This window comes from Haliotis asinina, chromosome 10 (assembly GCF_037392515.1).
Source record: "Haliotis asinina isolate JCU_RB_2024 chromosome 10, JCU_Hal_asi_v2, whole genome shotgun sequence".
Classification (NCBI taxonomy): domain Eukaryota; kingdom Metazoa; phylum Mollusca; class Gastropoda; order Lepetellida; family Haliotidae; genus Haliotis; species Haliotis asinina.
In genome coordinates this window covers 37,144,024-37,159,399 of record NC_090289.1, presented here as the reverse complement: position 1 = coordinate 37,159,399, position 15,376 = coordinate 37,144,024, and the positions used below count along the sequence as shown (strand labels likewise).

General features: G+C 39.4%; 1 protein-coding gene across 1 annotated transcript in view; it reads right to left on the bottom strand.

Moving 5' to 3' along the window:
• The window catches only part of LOC137298882 (Krueppel-like factor 6), a 37,580-nt gene extending 27,947 nt beyond the window's left edge, over nucleotides 1-9,633 (bottom strand). Inside the window, exon 1 of the mRNA XM_067831233.1 lies at nucleotides 9,376-9,633. Within this exon, the coding sequence (XP_067687334.1) occupies nucleotides 9,376-9,477 (102 nt within the window). The 5' untranslated portion in view covers nucleotides 9,478-9,633. The remainder of the gene's footprint in view (nucleotides 1-9,375) is intronic.
• Between the last annotated feature and the right edge of the window lie 5,743 nt (nucleotides 9,634-15,376).

Genomic DNA, 15,376 nt, shown 5'->3' with positions numbered 1-15,376 from the left:
CATCTTTAATGGGTTCATTTAATGTTGATCAACAGAATTAGAATAAAATACTTACAAATTATTTAGATGTATTTTGCTGGGTTGAGGTGGTTTAGCCATAGTGATTGCTGCACTCACCAATAGTTTAGCAGTCAATAAAATAACTGAGAATGGTCACTGAGTACCAGACAATCCAGTGACTGACAAAAGCATGAGGCCATGCATTAAGAACATGATGAAATGCATCTACAAAGTAGACATGACCATCATATCCGCTATTTGTCACTTCCGACGTGCATGGGTCACTTAAGACCTATGTAAATCTGCTTACTGTTTTCTCTGTGTATAAACTGCTTATGTCTATGTACATCGCATTGCATGTTTAGTAATAGAATGTTTCTGTGAACAGTCTTATCTTAGAGACACTGTATACCTTTGCTTTTAAACTGATGACTCTGCCAATCAATTAAAAGTTAACTTCCCTATGACAGTGTAAAACAATTGCGATATAGGTCTTAATCTTGTATGTAAGTTTTAATCAGGAAGCAAGTGAAAAGTTGTTGAAAAAAACCTTTATGTTTTCTCATGTGAGGACAACAGTACACAATAATCAATACTTCTTTTCACTAGAGCCACTGAGACTTTTGAATCTTTAATGATTACTACAACAGTCAACATCAAAGTTCATATCTAGTCTTGGTCCAGATCGTAATGTTACACCCTGTCACACCTCTTCAGTATATTTTAGGTTTACAAATGTCGTTGTGATACGAACATTTTGTGCATCAGCACCCTGTTTCACAATCCCAGAACCTGCATTATTTAACCACCCCCACCCCCACCCCCCACCCCACCACCACCCCCCAAACAGCCATTTACCCAATGATAAATTCTACATGAAGCACGTCTTGGGTTCCTCAGTTACAGGAATCTCCTCCTCATTTGGGGGAGGGGGGTGGGGGGTCCTTATCAGTTTAAACAAACTGTTTGTATCCATCAAAATTATCTACATTCAGAGACCAGCAGTGATCAGCATTCATCCATGCATGGAAAGCTGAGATAAGTCTATCAGAGAGTATTGACCTGTCCTTGGCCACGGTCCAGCGACCGTCATACATCATTGACCGTGGTGGCCAGCCTCCTGAGATTCTTCTCTGGTCAAGCAATCTGGTCAAGCAGTGCAAGTCCGGATTGTCCATTCACTGCTCCAGGGAAACCAACTGCCCCATTGTATTATGGGTAATTACCTGTCATTGCTTATTTCATCACTCTCTGCTTGCAGGTCAAGGGGTCAGGTTGTTTGGCTTGAAGAAACATGAGTAAACTCAGGGGGGTGAGAAATTAGGCTTTTGTGACACTGGACAATCAAAATAAACAGTTCCAAACCCACAAACAGTGCTTCAGAGTGAAATGGACGCTCTGTGTGTCACTGTCAAGATGCTAAATAGACAAGCTGTTATGTACAACTTCTCTCAATGCCTAACAAGATCAAGGCAGTTATTTGGGCATTAGATGCATGTTTTATTGGCCAGGTGATGAAAATAATGAGGCCATCACCACCACACAAGTCAGTAGCTTTGGTAATGTTTTCACCTGTTTGAAAGGAAATCCTTTTATCTTTGGCTTAATTGCTTCAACACCTTCATATAAAGGTATCTATTCTTATCAACAGAGTGGTGCTCTTTCGTCAAACAATGGAGTCCTTGGAATAAAGTGATCACTATTCCAGATATATGACACCGATCTGTACATATACTGAACCCAAAAAGTTAAGGACTGTCTAAATTTCCATTATTGAAGCATTTAATAGTTCACATGTATTTCTACTGAACAGCTAAAGGAGCAGAAATCTGGCTTTTTGTTAAGTTTTTAAATAGGAGGCATAAACATTAACACTCTTATGAGATCTCATTTTTTAAAACTTGTTTCTTTTGTTATTCAGTATAGATAGGGACCAGGTTTACAATATTATTACCATATTATCACTAGAGCTGACATTAAAGGGAACACCTGATTCTTCCATATAATTTCAAATCTTTTAACAATATCAACGTATTGCTAGCTATTAATCTTTGAGTCCATGTAGCACTCAACATAGCATGACAACAACCTTAATGACAAACTTCACAACATAAGAAAGTAAGATCCTTTATGGATAACACTTTCTATATTATGTAAACTTATGATGCAACAATCATGGATTCTTCTTCTTATTATTATTATTATGAGTGGAGTAATACAGCACAGAACAGACTTGTATACATCAACAGGGATTAAGTAATAACAACACGTAGGTATGAATGAAGGGGATTAACAACAATAACAACAACTTCCAAAATGCCATAAAAAAACCAAAAAAACTGATCAAATTTCACAGCATGTTGTTTCTGAAGTGTTAAAATGAAATGTACGCCTGTATGAAATGTACATCCTGCATCAGGAAGCACTAGCACTGATGACCTCAAATCAAACACAATCATGTTCTCATAACTTCAAGTTCAGCTGGTACGACAGACCTCTTAATGCATGCTGGAAGTTCAAAGGCAAATTGCGCATTCTCTGTGCTCCTATTTGCACACATTGCCACAGCACATAGACACTAGCATCTTTTACCTATGCCCATATTGACATTTGTAATGCTGGATAAACAAGTTCTTTGCCCATGTTATTTGCCCCTGAGCTGAGTGGGGATATGATCAAGACAGCTCAAACACCGATCCTTCATGTACATTTCACTCCATACTTTTGTTTTTACGTTTTGTCACACTGCCTAAAAACATGTGCCATGAGTCTAGGAAAATCCAAGAAAAATAAAAGCTATTAAACTGCTGGAATATTCATATAACACTTTAATTTTAATTTCATTAGTCTGTATCATTTAATACAAAAACAAAATTAATTCATACTATACTTTCGTTTTCATGTTTTGTTATGCCACCTGAAAACATGACATGTGTTTTAGACATCGACGAAATTGAGATAAAAATAATAAAAATTCTGAAATATTCATATACCTGACATTTCAAGTCCATGAGACTGCATCATTTAATACTAAAACAAATTAATTCATAAACAAACGAGATAGTTGTTCTGTTCTGAATTTCTTTTATACGTGTGGACAAGTGACATTTAGCCTTTTCCAGTTGAAGCAGCAATATAGTTTTGTCTTCCAGGTCATCAAGTCTGGACATACAGTCACTAACATCATGAGCAGGGAAGTGCATCAGCTACGCCAGTCACAATCCAATTCTATCCCTATGTGATAAGGCTGCTGAAGTCCAAATCTGACCACAACTTTACTGGACATTGACATTTAGACCAAACTTTGGCATGAAAGTCTAAATGGTTTGACTCTTTTAAAAGTTCCTGACAACCCAGAACCACTTAGATCATGGCATTTAGTAATTCTCATTTTATCAATACTATTAATCCTTATTTGGCTGGACCTTGGTTTCAAAATGCTAAAATGAGATGACGATCATTCAACCATGACCTTTCAGTGAACTTTAAACCCACAAATTGCCCATGTTCTCAAGGTTAATTCATAAATTAGGATGCCAATCAGAAATATGAAACGGATAAATGCAACTATAAACAGGAACCTATGTCATTAACTCCTTACAATGCTCACATCCATACAACCCTGATGTTGAGTTTGGATAGATAACAGACATCACACGTTACCATGGTAATTATCACACAAATGCAGACATCCTTTCATAAATACTTCCTCTCTGTACACTGGGAAAAAGAGAATAATTAATCACTGTGGAAGTTTGACAATTAACAAGATTCCGACATGGTGTGGCCTTATACACTCATCAAACCTTGAGAAACCAATGATATCTCATACTACGTACCATCAGTGACAGTGAAATAGACATATTGTGCAATGTTGTCACAATGAGATATTTATCTTGTGTAGTGCTGCTACAATGAAATACAAACAATGTTCAATGTTGTCACAGTGAAATAGACCTCTTGTACAAGGTTGTCACAATGAGATAGCTTGTACAATGTTGCACAATGAAATAGAAACCATGTACAATGTTATTACGAGATAGATATCTTGTAGAGTATTGTGACTATGAAAGAGACATTATGTACAACACTGTAACGATGAAATAACGATCTATGTACACAGGCTAACAAAATTCCAAAACATCATTAATCAATTAGCAACTTCAACATCCAAACACAACTTGTAAAAGTGTCAACTGGAAAATATAGGCTAAGTCAAAAGCTTCTTCACTGATGTTGTGAAATAAGAGTGTCACTTATTTGTCAGAGGTAAATGATTATCTACCAGAAGATTATGAGGCCTTACACTGTCTGCATTGTTTGTTTAATCCCACAGACAGTGGTTGCTAATGGGCAGTGTTAATTATTCATCACTCTCTCATCCATATTGCATGACACCAGAGCACTTAGGAGAAACAGCTGTTTTGAAACATTAAACACCTAAAGCAGGACAGCTGTCATCTCAGTAAGTTTCTGGGAAACTTAGAGATAATTTCAATATAGGACTGTCATATTGCTGCACACATCAACCGTTAATAGTTGTGACACTGGTCACTATACCAAGGCATGCTCGGTGTAAGCCCTGGCTAGAGTACAAGTTTATTTATATGAACTATGATGAACAAGATATAATATTAAACGGAATTAGTTTAGTTTAACGCCGTTTCACAGCAATTTCATGGTGGGGACACCAGATATGGACTTCATACAAAGTACCCATGAGGGGAATCGTTGAGGAGTGAACACCTTAACCACTACTACCCTAGTAATTTCAAACAACCAAGTGGCGCTGATAAACTTGTAAGGAAGAAACATCAGTTTTATCATTATAAGACTTAATGTGCTGTATTTGTAAGTTCAAGGTGTGAAAATGGATTTAGAACTTGTTTTATAGAGTTATAACCTGAAAGACATTTCTCTAATAGACAGAGTCCCTGGAAAATAACTGTCAATGTGTATACTGAAATAAGGAAGTCCTGCTACGCATGCAACTTAAGTGATGATTCCATAAGTCCACACTTCATGATAACCACAATGAACATTTCAGTAACTAATTTCATCTCTGACACCACAGGAGATATTGCTAGCCTTGTTTACTGAATAACACCAAACATCCCAGCAAGCACTGTATTAATCACCTCCCAAACAAACAGTCTGATTAGTATTCTAAAACCCTCATCCAGACTGCATTCTACTCTGCAGTGATTGTTTCACACCTTCCTACACCTGCTGAACTGCTAATGCTAAAACACACCTGTTCCATCACCTGCATACGACTAGACACTATGGACAAGGCAGACAGGTGTTAATTGGATCTAACGAGGCACAAACTACTGTTGTTCGGAGTCCAATTAAAAACGGACATTGGCTCAGGCAGCATTGCAATAACTAATTTGAGTCTCATTTTAGAATTTGGTAAGTACAATATAGGTGATCATGAAAAAAAAATTTCCTATTTCATCAGTGCAATGTTTTCATACCGATTCATAAGTTGAATGTAATGTTTGAGGATATATGGTAATATTTCAATCACACACATATTTCACAGTTTGGTTTGTGATCAAGATGAATCATGGTGTATGCTGACTGGAGAATCCTGCCGTTATGAAACAAACACTAAAGAACATGAGGCTCCATTGGTGCATCCTTGCACAGCATCCTTGCAGCAGCAGTAAGCATGGCAGAATAATTGGCACATTGTACAGTTGGATCCATATTTTTCAATATGCTGTATGTAAACAGCAAGCTGACCTGGGTTCTGATCACAAAGCGATCATAGCACTAAGGTGATGGCAACTCCCATACTTTAACATAGACTTATGACACTCATAGTGCTACAATCACATTGTAAAAATGGACCCTAGGTCCTACAAGTCACCACTTTTCAAATCTTAGATACTGTTTCGGGTAAGAGAAAGTTTGGAGCGATCATCAGCTGATTACGTTTCTATATCATTCATCATTGTACCATCTTATCCTTTTTCATGCTCAATACAACCATGAGGTCCTATTCCAAGACCTGATCAGAGACGTACATGGCAGCCACTGTTAATGAGTAAGTCATTACTGTAGGTGCTACAAAGAGACAGCAGTGCTGGTCAGTTATCGCCATGACAGGGGCCAAGTTCCACAGAGCTTACTTAGTGCTATAGCTGTGTTATTTTTGTCTTTTAACATGTGAATTAGGACTTTCTCAGTGAGTTTTGACTTTATGTTGCCTTTAGTAATATTCCAGCTATATCACGCAAGGACACCAGAAATGGGCGACGCAAATCGTACCATGTGGGAACCAACACCAGATCTTTGGCGTGATGAGCGAATCCTTTAGCTACTAGACCACCGTTCCACCCAGGAATGCCTTAGTACTGCTATCAGTTAACATATGCAGTTTATTGTTGTTCATGATATAAATCTTCTTTGTTATTTAAAGCCACACTTAACAATGTACATGTTATATTACAGTGCAATAGCTGCAAGTTTGAACCAGACAATCCTGTGACTGACATAATGATCATTGCTGATAGTGATGCACATCAGGTTATTTTCTACCATCAATAGTCCCCAAAAATGCCTGTCATTCAATACACTGCCATGGTCAGGCTTGGTGACTTGCTCATTGCCATGTCATTCTAATGGTGTAGATCAAAGGCTGTGGCATCATTTGTCAGTTTCACTACACCACAACATACTGCAACATCGCTCACAATATGAATCACTGCGTTGTTTAATCCAGACTTTATCTTTTAAGATTAGTGTAATGAAGCATGAATACATGAGTGTTTCAGAAAAAACATACACAAAATCTATACACCAAACTGACCAATGAGTTCTCTCCTCGAGGGCTTAAAAAATCCCATCACCCCACACCCGTGACAAGTCAGTTTTCATTTCGGGCAATCAAATAATGATATCTTTCTTGTCTGTGGACTACTAGATAACTTCCACTCATGGTTTCAAACTGCAAATAAACTTGGATTACATTTCATATCTGATCATAACATAGCTATTACATATCGCAACAATAGTAATTTAGAGCTATTGTTCTTTGAAATTTATCACTCTTCGATGAATAGTGAACATTAACATCAAACATTGGGTCATAAAAGGACAGGACAAAATACTTTCTTGAAGTCACTTGCCCTGTGGCAAGTCGCTTTTAAAAAATATTTTGAACCCCTGTCCCCAGACCTCACTCCCGAAACTACTGCCCAAATCATCCACTGCAAATTCACCTGCACTACATGCCATCAGTCCTATCTGCCAATTTAGATCCCAACCAGCTCAAGGCTAATCCCCCTCCCACACGAGGATAGGGAGGAATGTACACCTTCATGAAGGATGCGCTCAGTCTGCAAGAGCACTTGCTCTGCAGGATGATACAGCCTAATGTAAAATGTTCCTTGCGGTAAGGAGGGCAGACTGCACCACTGGGCCATGCATTCCACTGCAATAGATACGCTATATGCAGCAGCGTGGAAGAGGATGCTGGGAAGATGTTATACACATGGTACGCTCAGCAGGGCATGACGTATACTGATACACTAGAACAGCTCCGTGGTAATATAGGACGGTTTTTTTAACCAGATATAGCTTGTCTGTTTGAAGATGACCCTGACATCTATCGTACATCCAAAACTTTGACCTTGGTAGGTCATGAATGGGCTTATGTTTCACTATAGATGCCACTGAATATTCAGATAGCATTCATGCATGCTTTGACATTCACTCAGTGTAATGATTCTAGCATTCTAAATGATATGATGTACTGCGGAATATTATGTCAGTCATCTGATAATGAAACTTCATTTGGAATTTTCCAAACTTTAATATTCATGGAGCTTGTAATGGCTTTAATTTCATCACAGAATTATTAGAATGTCCTTAACATGTTCATGTTATTAAGCATTCTGTTTCCCTACTGTTGTCAAATTGTTAAACATTCCAATTTCCCTGTTGTTGTCACATTATTGAACATTCCAATTACCCCATTGTCATAAAAATATGAGAAAAGAATATCTCATAAAAATTATCAAAGGATCTTATTAGGAAAGTTCAAGGGTACAATGCCATTTAGTACATACTGATGGTTCACAATAATTCAATAAATTCTCTGTCACGCCAATTCTTTTCCAACATGTATGATATGATAACTACACGCCTTCTAATGTATAACGGTACAACATGCACTGTAAACACTATGTTTATAAACACTGAAACTGACACTGTTTCTCTAAGCATGAGGAATGAATCGGTTGTGTCTATAGCTGCTTATACCACTGCCACTGGTCATATTCCCAGCTGTCACCGCTTTGCATGTGGTATGTATACCATGTATATTACTGTGAGTCATGCTTATCATTATTCAGCTGACCCTATGAAAGATGTCACTAAAAGAGAATTGCTACTTTACTTCTGTCATAAAACCATGATGTGGGAAGGCATTCCGATGTCACTGACCTCATGATCATATATTCAGTTTCCAACAGCTGACTCAATCTAGGTTGAAACATGACATCACCAATAATGACTATTTGACAAATTAACTACATATATATTAAAATGCTTAAAATTCACAAACATTATTCTGTCGTAGTTATAAAAGTGACATCACATTTATAATGAGAAAAAGGTTATGTTTGTTAAGTGTGACTGTCCAAACATGCCAAAAAAATATCACCATATGACAAACTTCCTGGTTGATACTTTTACAATACGGCTATGATTGAATTTAAAATCACAAAGTCCTTGATATGAAATTGACACGTTTCTGTTGAGGTTACTGCGGAAATCAGTCAATCACTGTCAGATATTGACATTGCCACCACTTCCTACTTGTTGATAACACCAGCGACTTCAGTACACACATGGATGTTTGTCTGGTTGTTTGTGTTTATAGCATATTATACACCAACAACTAAAGGCTGGGGAATACAGGAATTCGAAAAGGGTGCAATATGATTTTTTATCACGTGCGAAACAGACAGGAAAGGGTTACCATACATTACTGAACACTCGTGATCATCTGCTTAATAAACATAACTGTCAGTCGAACATTTATGCAAAAATGCATGTTTAGGTGACGTCTGTCATGATGTTACTCATGGTATAAAATATAACAGTTGTCGTGACTTTTTATACCGTCATGACTAAATATGACGTGATCTGTCAAAATGTAAGTCACGTCTCTCATACCAATTTCAACTTCAGGGCGTATTAGACATCATGTTCCGGGTCGCCAAGAGATGTCATGTGGCTTATGACCTGTATACGTTGAATGACTGGGCGCTATAACGTATTTCAAGCAGATCCCAAAAGCGGATCAAGACAAGTACATGAATTAAAGGTAACAGACAAATACGAGTTTCAAGTCCCAACCTGTTGCCAAGTGTCTTCAAGTGACGGTTGAGAGCTAAAATAACCCGTATCGTGGACGACTTGCAGCTCCCGGAAAATATTCCCACTTGGTAATACATCCATTTTTGCCTTATGGCTGAAACAGTAGCAACCGGCAAGTTTCGTCACCTCGCGTCAGACATGAAGCTTGCACGACCGACACAACCGCTGTCAATGCAGATCTACAGACTACACACACTATCGTTAAACACTCGCCATTGCATACACGGTTGTGTGAACGTAGGAAGGCAGCCAATGAAAAGTCCGTTTACAGGCGAAAGGAATCCGAGGAATGTTCATTGACCAATAAGATAAATCGTCGCTTCTGGGAATCCTCGGCGCTGATTGGATGAGTGCCGGTATTATTTTCCTTACATGGGGTATATTATGATAATAGATTAATGTTACTATTTATAGACGACTATAACAGCCAGCGAGTTGATCTTGGTGACAGTCGCGTAAGGTGAGTCAGCCGGTGAGCGTTGGAAAGAGCACGGTGAGAGCCCAACAGGGCTCCTGTCGAGAATTTCGCAATGTCTGATTCACCAGCTTATATTTCAAAACAATTTGGTCACGATTTACTGCGCTGATCGATTACGTAAACCTGCTGATACATGAACGCTTTACAGTGATGGGAGCGTGTAGATTGTTGTCTGTATCAACAACACGTGCTATTGTGATGCAATGTTTACATTTACCGTTGTCAACAGAGTTGATAACTTGAATGTGACGATATTATTGCTCTATTAGAGGTTTATATAACCCATCCAATGTTTTTATGGATATGAACGATTGTCACAATGACATATGATTAATTTCTGCCAATGACATCTATTTTTGCACTAATTTTAAAGCCTATGAATATTTATCATGGCAACTATTATGATAAAGTATATTTATTAGACAATGCTAACACAGTTTATCATCAGAAATAGTGTAAACAGATATTCCGATTGATGATAGGTCAGGGATGCCAGCATGAAAAAACAACAACATGGAATATGGTTGGCGGTGTGGGATTTTACCTTAAAGATCGTGCCAAAAAAGATCTACATTATCAACTCGTTGTCACAAGAATAGAATAGAAAGCCGATATACCACAGATTGCAAATGCCTAAATTCTAAACCTGAGTGAGTTTAGTTTTATGACGCCCTTAGCAGTATCACTGCGTGGGGACACCATCAATGGACTTAAGTACTATATATATGGGGGAACGGAACGTACACCTTAACCACTAGTTTAGTTTTACGCCGCACTCAGCAATATTCCAGCTATATGGCGGCGGTCTGTAAATAATCGAGTCTGGACCAGACAATCCAGTGATCAACAATATGAGCATTGATCTGCGCAATTGGGAACTGATGACATGCGTCAACCAAGTCAGCGGGTCTGACCACCCTATCCCCGTTAGTCGCCTCTTAGGACAATCATAGTAGCCTTTTATGGCAAACTTGAGTTGCTGAAGGTATATTCTACCCCTGGACGTTCACGGATCTTTTAACCACTAGACTGTCCCACCAGCCCCTCTGTTGAATTACACTTTATCTTTTGAAAATCTTGAATTGAAATGTAAGATTTTGTGTTCTGGCATTGTAATAAGCTCCACTTATAGTATGTTTCCACAATATCAGTATTTACAATATGACAAGAACATATTTGATTGACCATGTTACGCACTCATAATTATGCAAATCGACATTCAGATGACATGTTCTTGAAACCGTTTCAGATGGTACAGATTTGGTCAACATTTCAGCTGCTTTCACATTTACTGCTGTCAGATGTGAGTGAATGAGTGAGTCGTTTCAGCTTAATGTGGGAGGAAATACGATTTGATGTAGGACTCACGCGTTTGCAGTGACTGTGAAACCCGGAATGTGGTGGGCAAACCTACAAACATAATTGGATTCGAACCCACAGTCACTGGCTCTAAAAAGCAAGCTAAGCCCAGTGAAATGTGTTGTCTTGGTCGAAAGGCTCTAGGTTTCAATAATCGGGAACACCAGGAAGAACATGTTTTTTCTCAACTGTCCACGAGATATCTGTTGCATCTTGGACGAATACAAATTTGGTCAATATCAGTAGTTTGCTATTTCTAGAATTTCTGACCCTTGTGAAAAAGATAGGTGTTTGTTCACCTGTCTTAAGCTTTTCCATCCTGGGAATCCTGAACTACGAACGTACGCACGCACAGACACTGGATCTGTCAATGAGGAGGAATCAACTCCATTTTCAGACGAACATTTAAACTCTCCAGCTACATACATACCGTCTTGGATACTTTGTTTCAATCAGTTTTGGAGATCAGAGATGCGAGTCCGAATCTATGTCTCAGTTGTCACCACTCAATCGATAGTATACATGAAATCTGAGTTAGTAAGGTCGATTTCAAAAGCATATGGAAAGAAGACAAAAACACCGACATCAGTAGTCCGTTGCCATGGTTCCTACGAAGGCGTTTCTGAATCTGTCTCCAACAAAGAAAGGACAATAAAACCGTTCAGACGAATCTCTTAATTAGGGCGAACCTTGGATTCGAACCTGGGCCGAGAATTTCAAAGCTCTCTTAGCGCTAACAAAGTTGTAAATGCAACACATTAACACGACTATCTTAGCGCCAAGAGAGCTTCGAAAATCTAGGCGATCAAGATAGCAACTCACTGTACATGAATGAGTGCATTGTACACTGCACAAGTGAGGAGTGAGTGGAGTTTTAAACCGCGATTAGCCATATCTCAGCAATATCACAGCGGGGGACACAAGAAACGGGCTTCACGCATTGTACCCTTATGGGAGATCGAACCCGCGTGAGGAGCGATAGCTTGAACTAATAGGCCATCCCACCCCCTCACCACTTTGATTTATGCATCCTTTGAGTACTGTGACACACGCTGCTGATGTTATTAACGAGAAGGAACATTTCTTCAAAGTCTCACAAACACTTCCTGCATAGTCACTTAACATATCACAACACATTCAAAGGTCACACCAGAGGAAGGCACTACTCCGCATCAGATAGATCTGTGGTACGACGATAGCCACAATTTCAGGGGTGCAGGAAATCCACAGCCAATCAGATAACTACCTTTCAAACGACGGAGATAACGCAAGTCGATTACGCAGCTACGTCATCGACGGCGCATGCAACATAAACATACGACACTCGGATTTCATAGTAATGGCTGCGTCAAACAGACGAAAACAAATCTACCAAGCAAGTCTAGATATCTGTATTGTCAGCGAAAAAGAAACGTTCTCGTAGACGGCTTATGTGAAACTTAAATATGGCATTTGATTGTGTTTTGCATTTTAGAATTGATGGTGTCTAGTTTTGTTTTATGATTGGCTTCGTTTCCTCTTGTATACTGCCATCTTCATTTACCTGATTTCAGGTTGACGCTTGTCACAGTATTGAAAAAGATAGCAAATCCGATCGAGTTTAGTTTTACGCCGCTTTTAACAATATTCCAGCAATATCACGGCGGAGTCATCAAAATGGACTTCATAAATGGTACCCACGTGGGGAATGGAACCCGAGTCTGTGGCGTGACGAACGGAGCTGTAACCACTAGGCTACCCTACCTCCTGTATGATTACTGGTGCATACTGTGCCTGGTTGGAATACATGACAGAAGCTTGCAGTGTCGACTGGCACGTATATCATGCGCGAGGCCTGTCAATTGTGCAAATCACGTGATCTGGATATAATTGTTATCAGTTATTTTGTGTTGTTACCATTTTGCATCATATTCAGCCCGAGACTGGTTGCATTCTCCCAACAACGCCGAATAATACAATCTTGAGAGAGTGTACTTTCTTGGGTGCGTCATTAATTATTTGACAAGGCACCTTCATGGCCCCCCACCCCAATCCTCTCGCTTGGTCCATCGTAAAAACGTCACCAGTGACAAACTGAACGTAGCGTTGTCAAAATCCCCGCGGCCATTGCTCTCGCCCTTGTCTCGCAAAATCTCGTTTCAGGAATTCCCAGCATGTGTCGACAAAACGTCACCATTTATTAACTTCAAAGAATTGGAAATGAACTGTAGACAACGACATACCGTCATTTATGAGAAAATATACATTGTTTATGTTAAGAGGCCAACGTAACCGTTTCATAGTTACGCTGACGTCACATTAACTTAGACGTAAAGTGTCAAAGTTGTCGGCAAGCAGGATTACAATGACACAAAGACGCTGATGACATATCACATTGTCAGAAAATGAATTCTGCTCTCTATGTACGGAGAATGTGAACCACACGAGGTTCATGTACGTGTAAGTGTGACTTTATGCCACTTCAAAGCAATGGTATTACTGGTATACATAAATTATTACTTACAAATACATCTACACAAAATCATACACACATAATCGCACATGCAAGCACTCGCATTTATGTTACTTCAAAGTGTAATATTTGCGCTTAATCATTAAAAATATGCAATTTTGACCCCCAAAAAAATATTATAAAGAAAAGGAACCCCAGTGAGATGGGCGATTTAGGAGCTGTTGAATATCTAGATTTGTTTCTTCTGGCTGTGAGCCTGACCATCTGAGTGAAGGAATTTACTTCTGGGCTACGTGTTCTGTTGAGAATACCTATAAGTACGTATTAGTGCGAGTTACTAAAGCAATATGAAAGGGTCCAACATTCCTTTACTTCTTTTCAGTGAGCGAGTTTAGTTTTACACCGCACTCGACAATATTCCAGCTATATGGCGGCGGTCTGTAAATAACCAGGTAATCCAGTGACCAACAGCAAGAACATCGATTTGCGCAAATGGGATACAATGACGTGTCAACCAAATCAGCGAGCTTGATCACCCGATCCCGTTTTGTTGCCTGTTAGGCCGAGCATGGGCTGCTGAAGATCAATTCTAACCCGATCTTCACGGGTCCTTTACTTCTTTTGAGCAACATATAATCGAGATGAGTATTATATCGCGTGGCTTTGTGTTTCATCTCTGCTACACAGTAGAAAAAGTGAGCCCACTAAGGGAAAGGCATGTACACTACTATATATGTCCAAAGGCTTAGTGATATGATGCCTTCCCTGGAACCGACAATATGCCATCAAAGCCACATCACAATTTCTCCTTAGATCGCTTACCGACTCTAGTACAGTGTGAGCGTGTGCGTGTACTTGTGCGTGTCCATATGCGTATGGGTGTCTCCTTAAACCGGACATCCTAGCTGTGCTGTACGTTACAGCTAAAGTGGATGTGTATTGTTTAACAGCACCTTTAGCAATATTCCATGAATATCGCGATAGGGGAATACCAGAAATGAGCTTCACTAATTGTACTCATGTGGGGAATCGAACCCGGGTCTTATGCGTGACGAGCGAACGCTTTAACCACTAGGCTACCCCACTGCTACCCCACTATTAGTACTTCGGAAAAAACCTTCAAATGCCTACACATGGAACATGTAAACGAATGTTCACTAAACAAATTGCAACAATGCCAAGAACTGTTATTCTTGTCTACTTTAATGTATTTCATAAATAGTTTACAAACAGGCGGTATTTGAGTTAATGCAAGTATATTAGATCGAACGCTGACAACCATATATAAGTGCCGTGTTTGTCTCAGATCTATTTCGGGAACTGCACTTCTGAATAATCAGTGTTTGTTTTCCTTGTTGAGGGTGCGGTAAATTGAAGTATCCTTTAAAGACACGTTCAAGAATATAATGCTTATGCAACAACTTGTGCAGTGTGCAGGTGTGTGCAGTGAATAGAAAGTGAGGCTGCGGTAGGGGTGGGGTCTGGTACCTGGCGGTCTGAGTGGGGTCTGGAGAAGGGATCCAGTGGACACAATGTCCGATTCAACACGTCACCCCATTAAGACCAGGCGCCGAGCAGGGTAACAGAAAGTGCCCTGGGTAAACGTTGTGTGTGACGCGACCGAGGCTCGAACCACGGACATTTCTCTCAGAACAGGCTTGTCGAGTTATGAGCCGAAGAATGAGGAATGG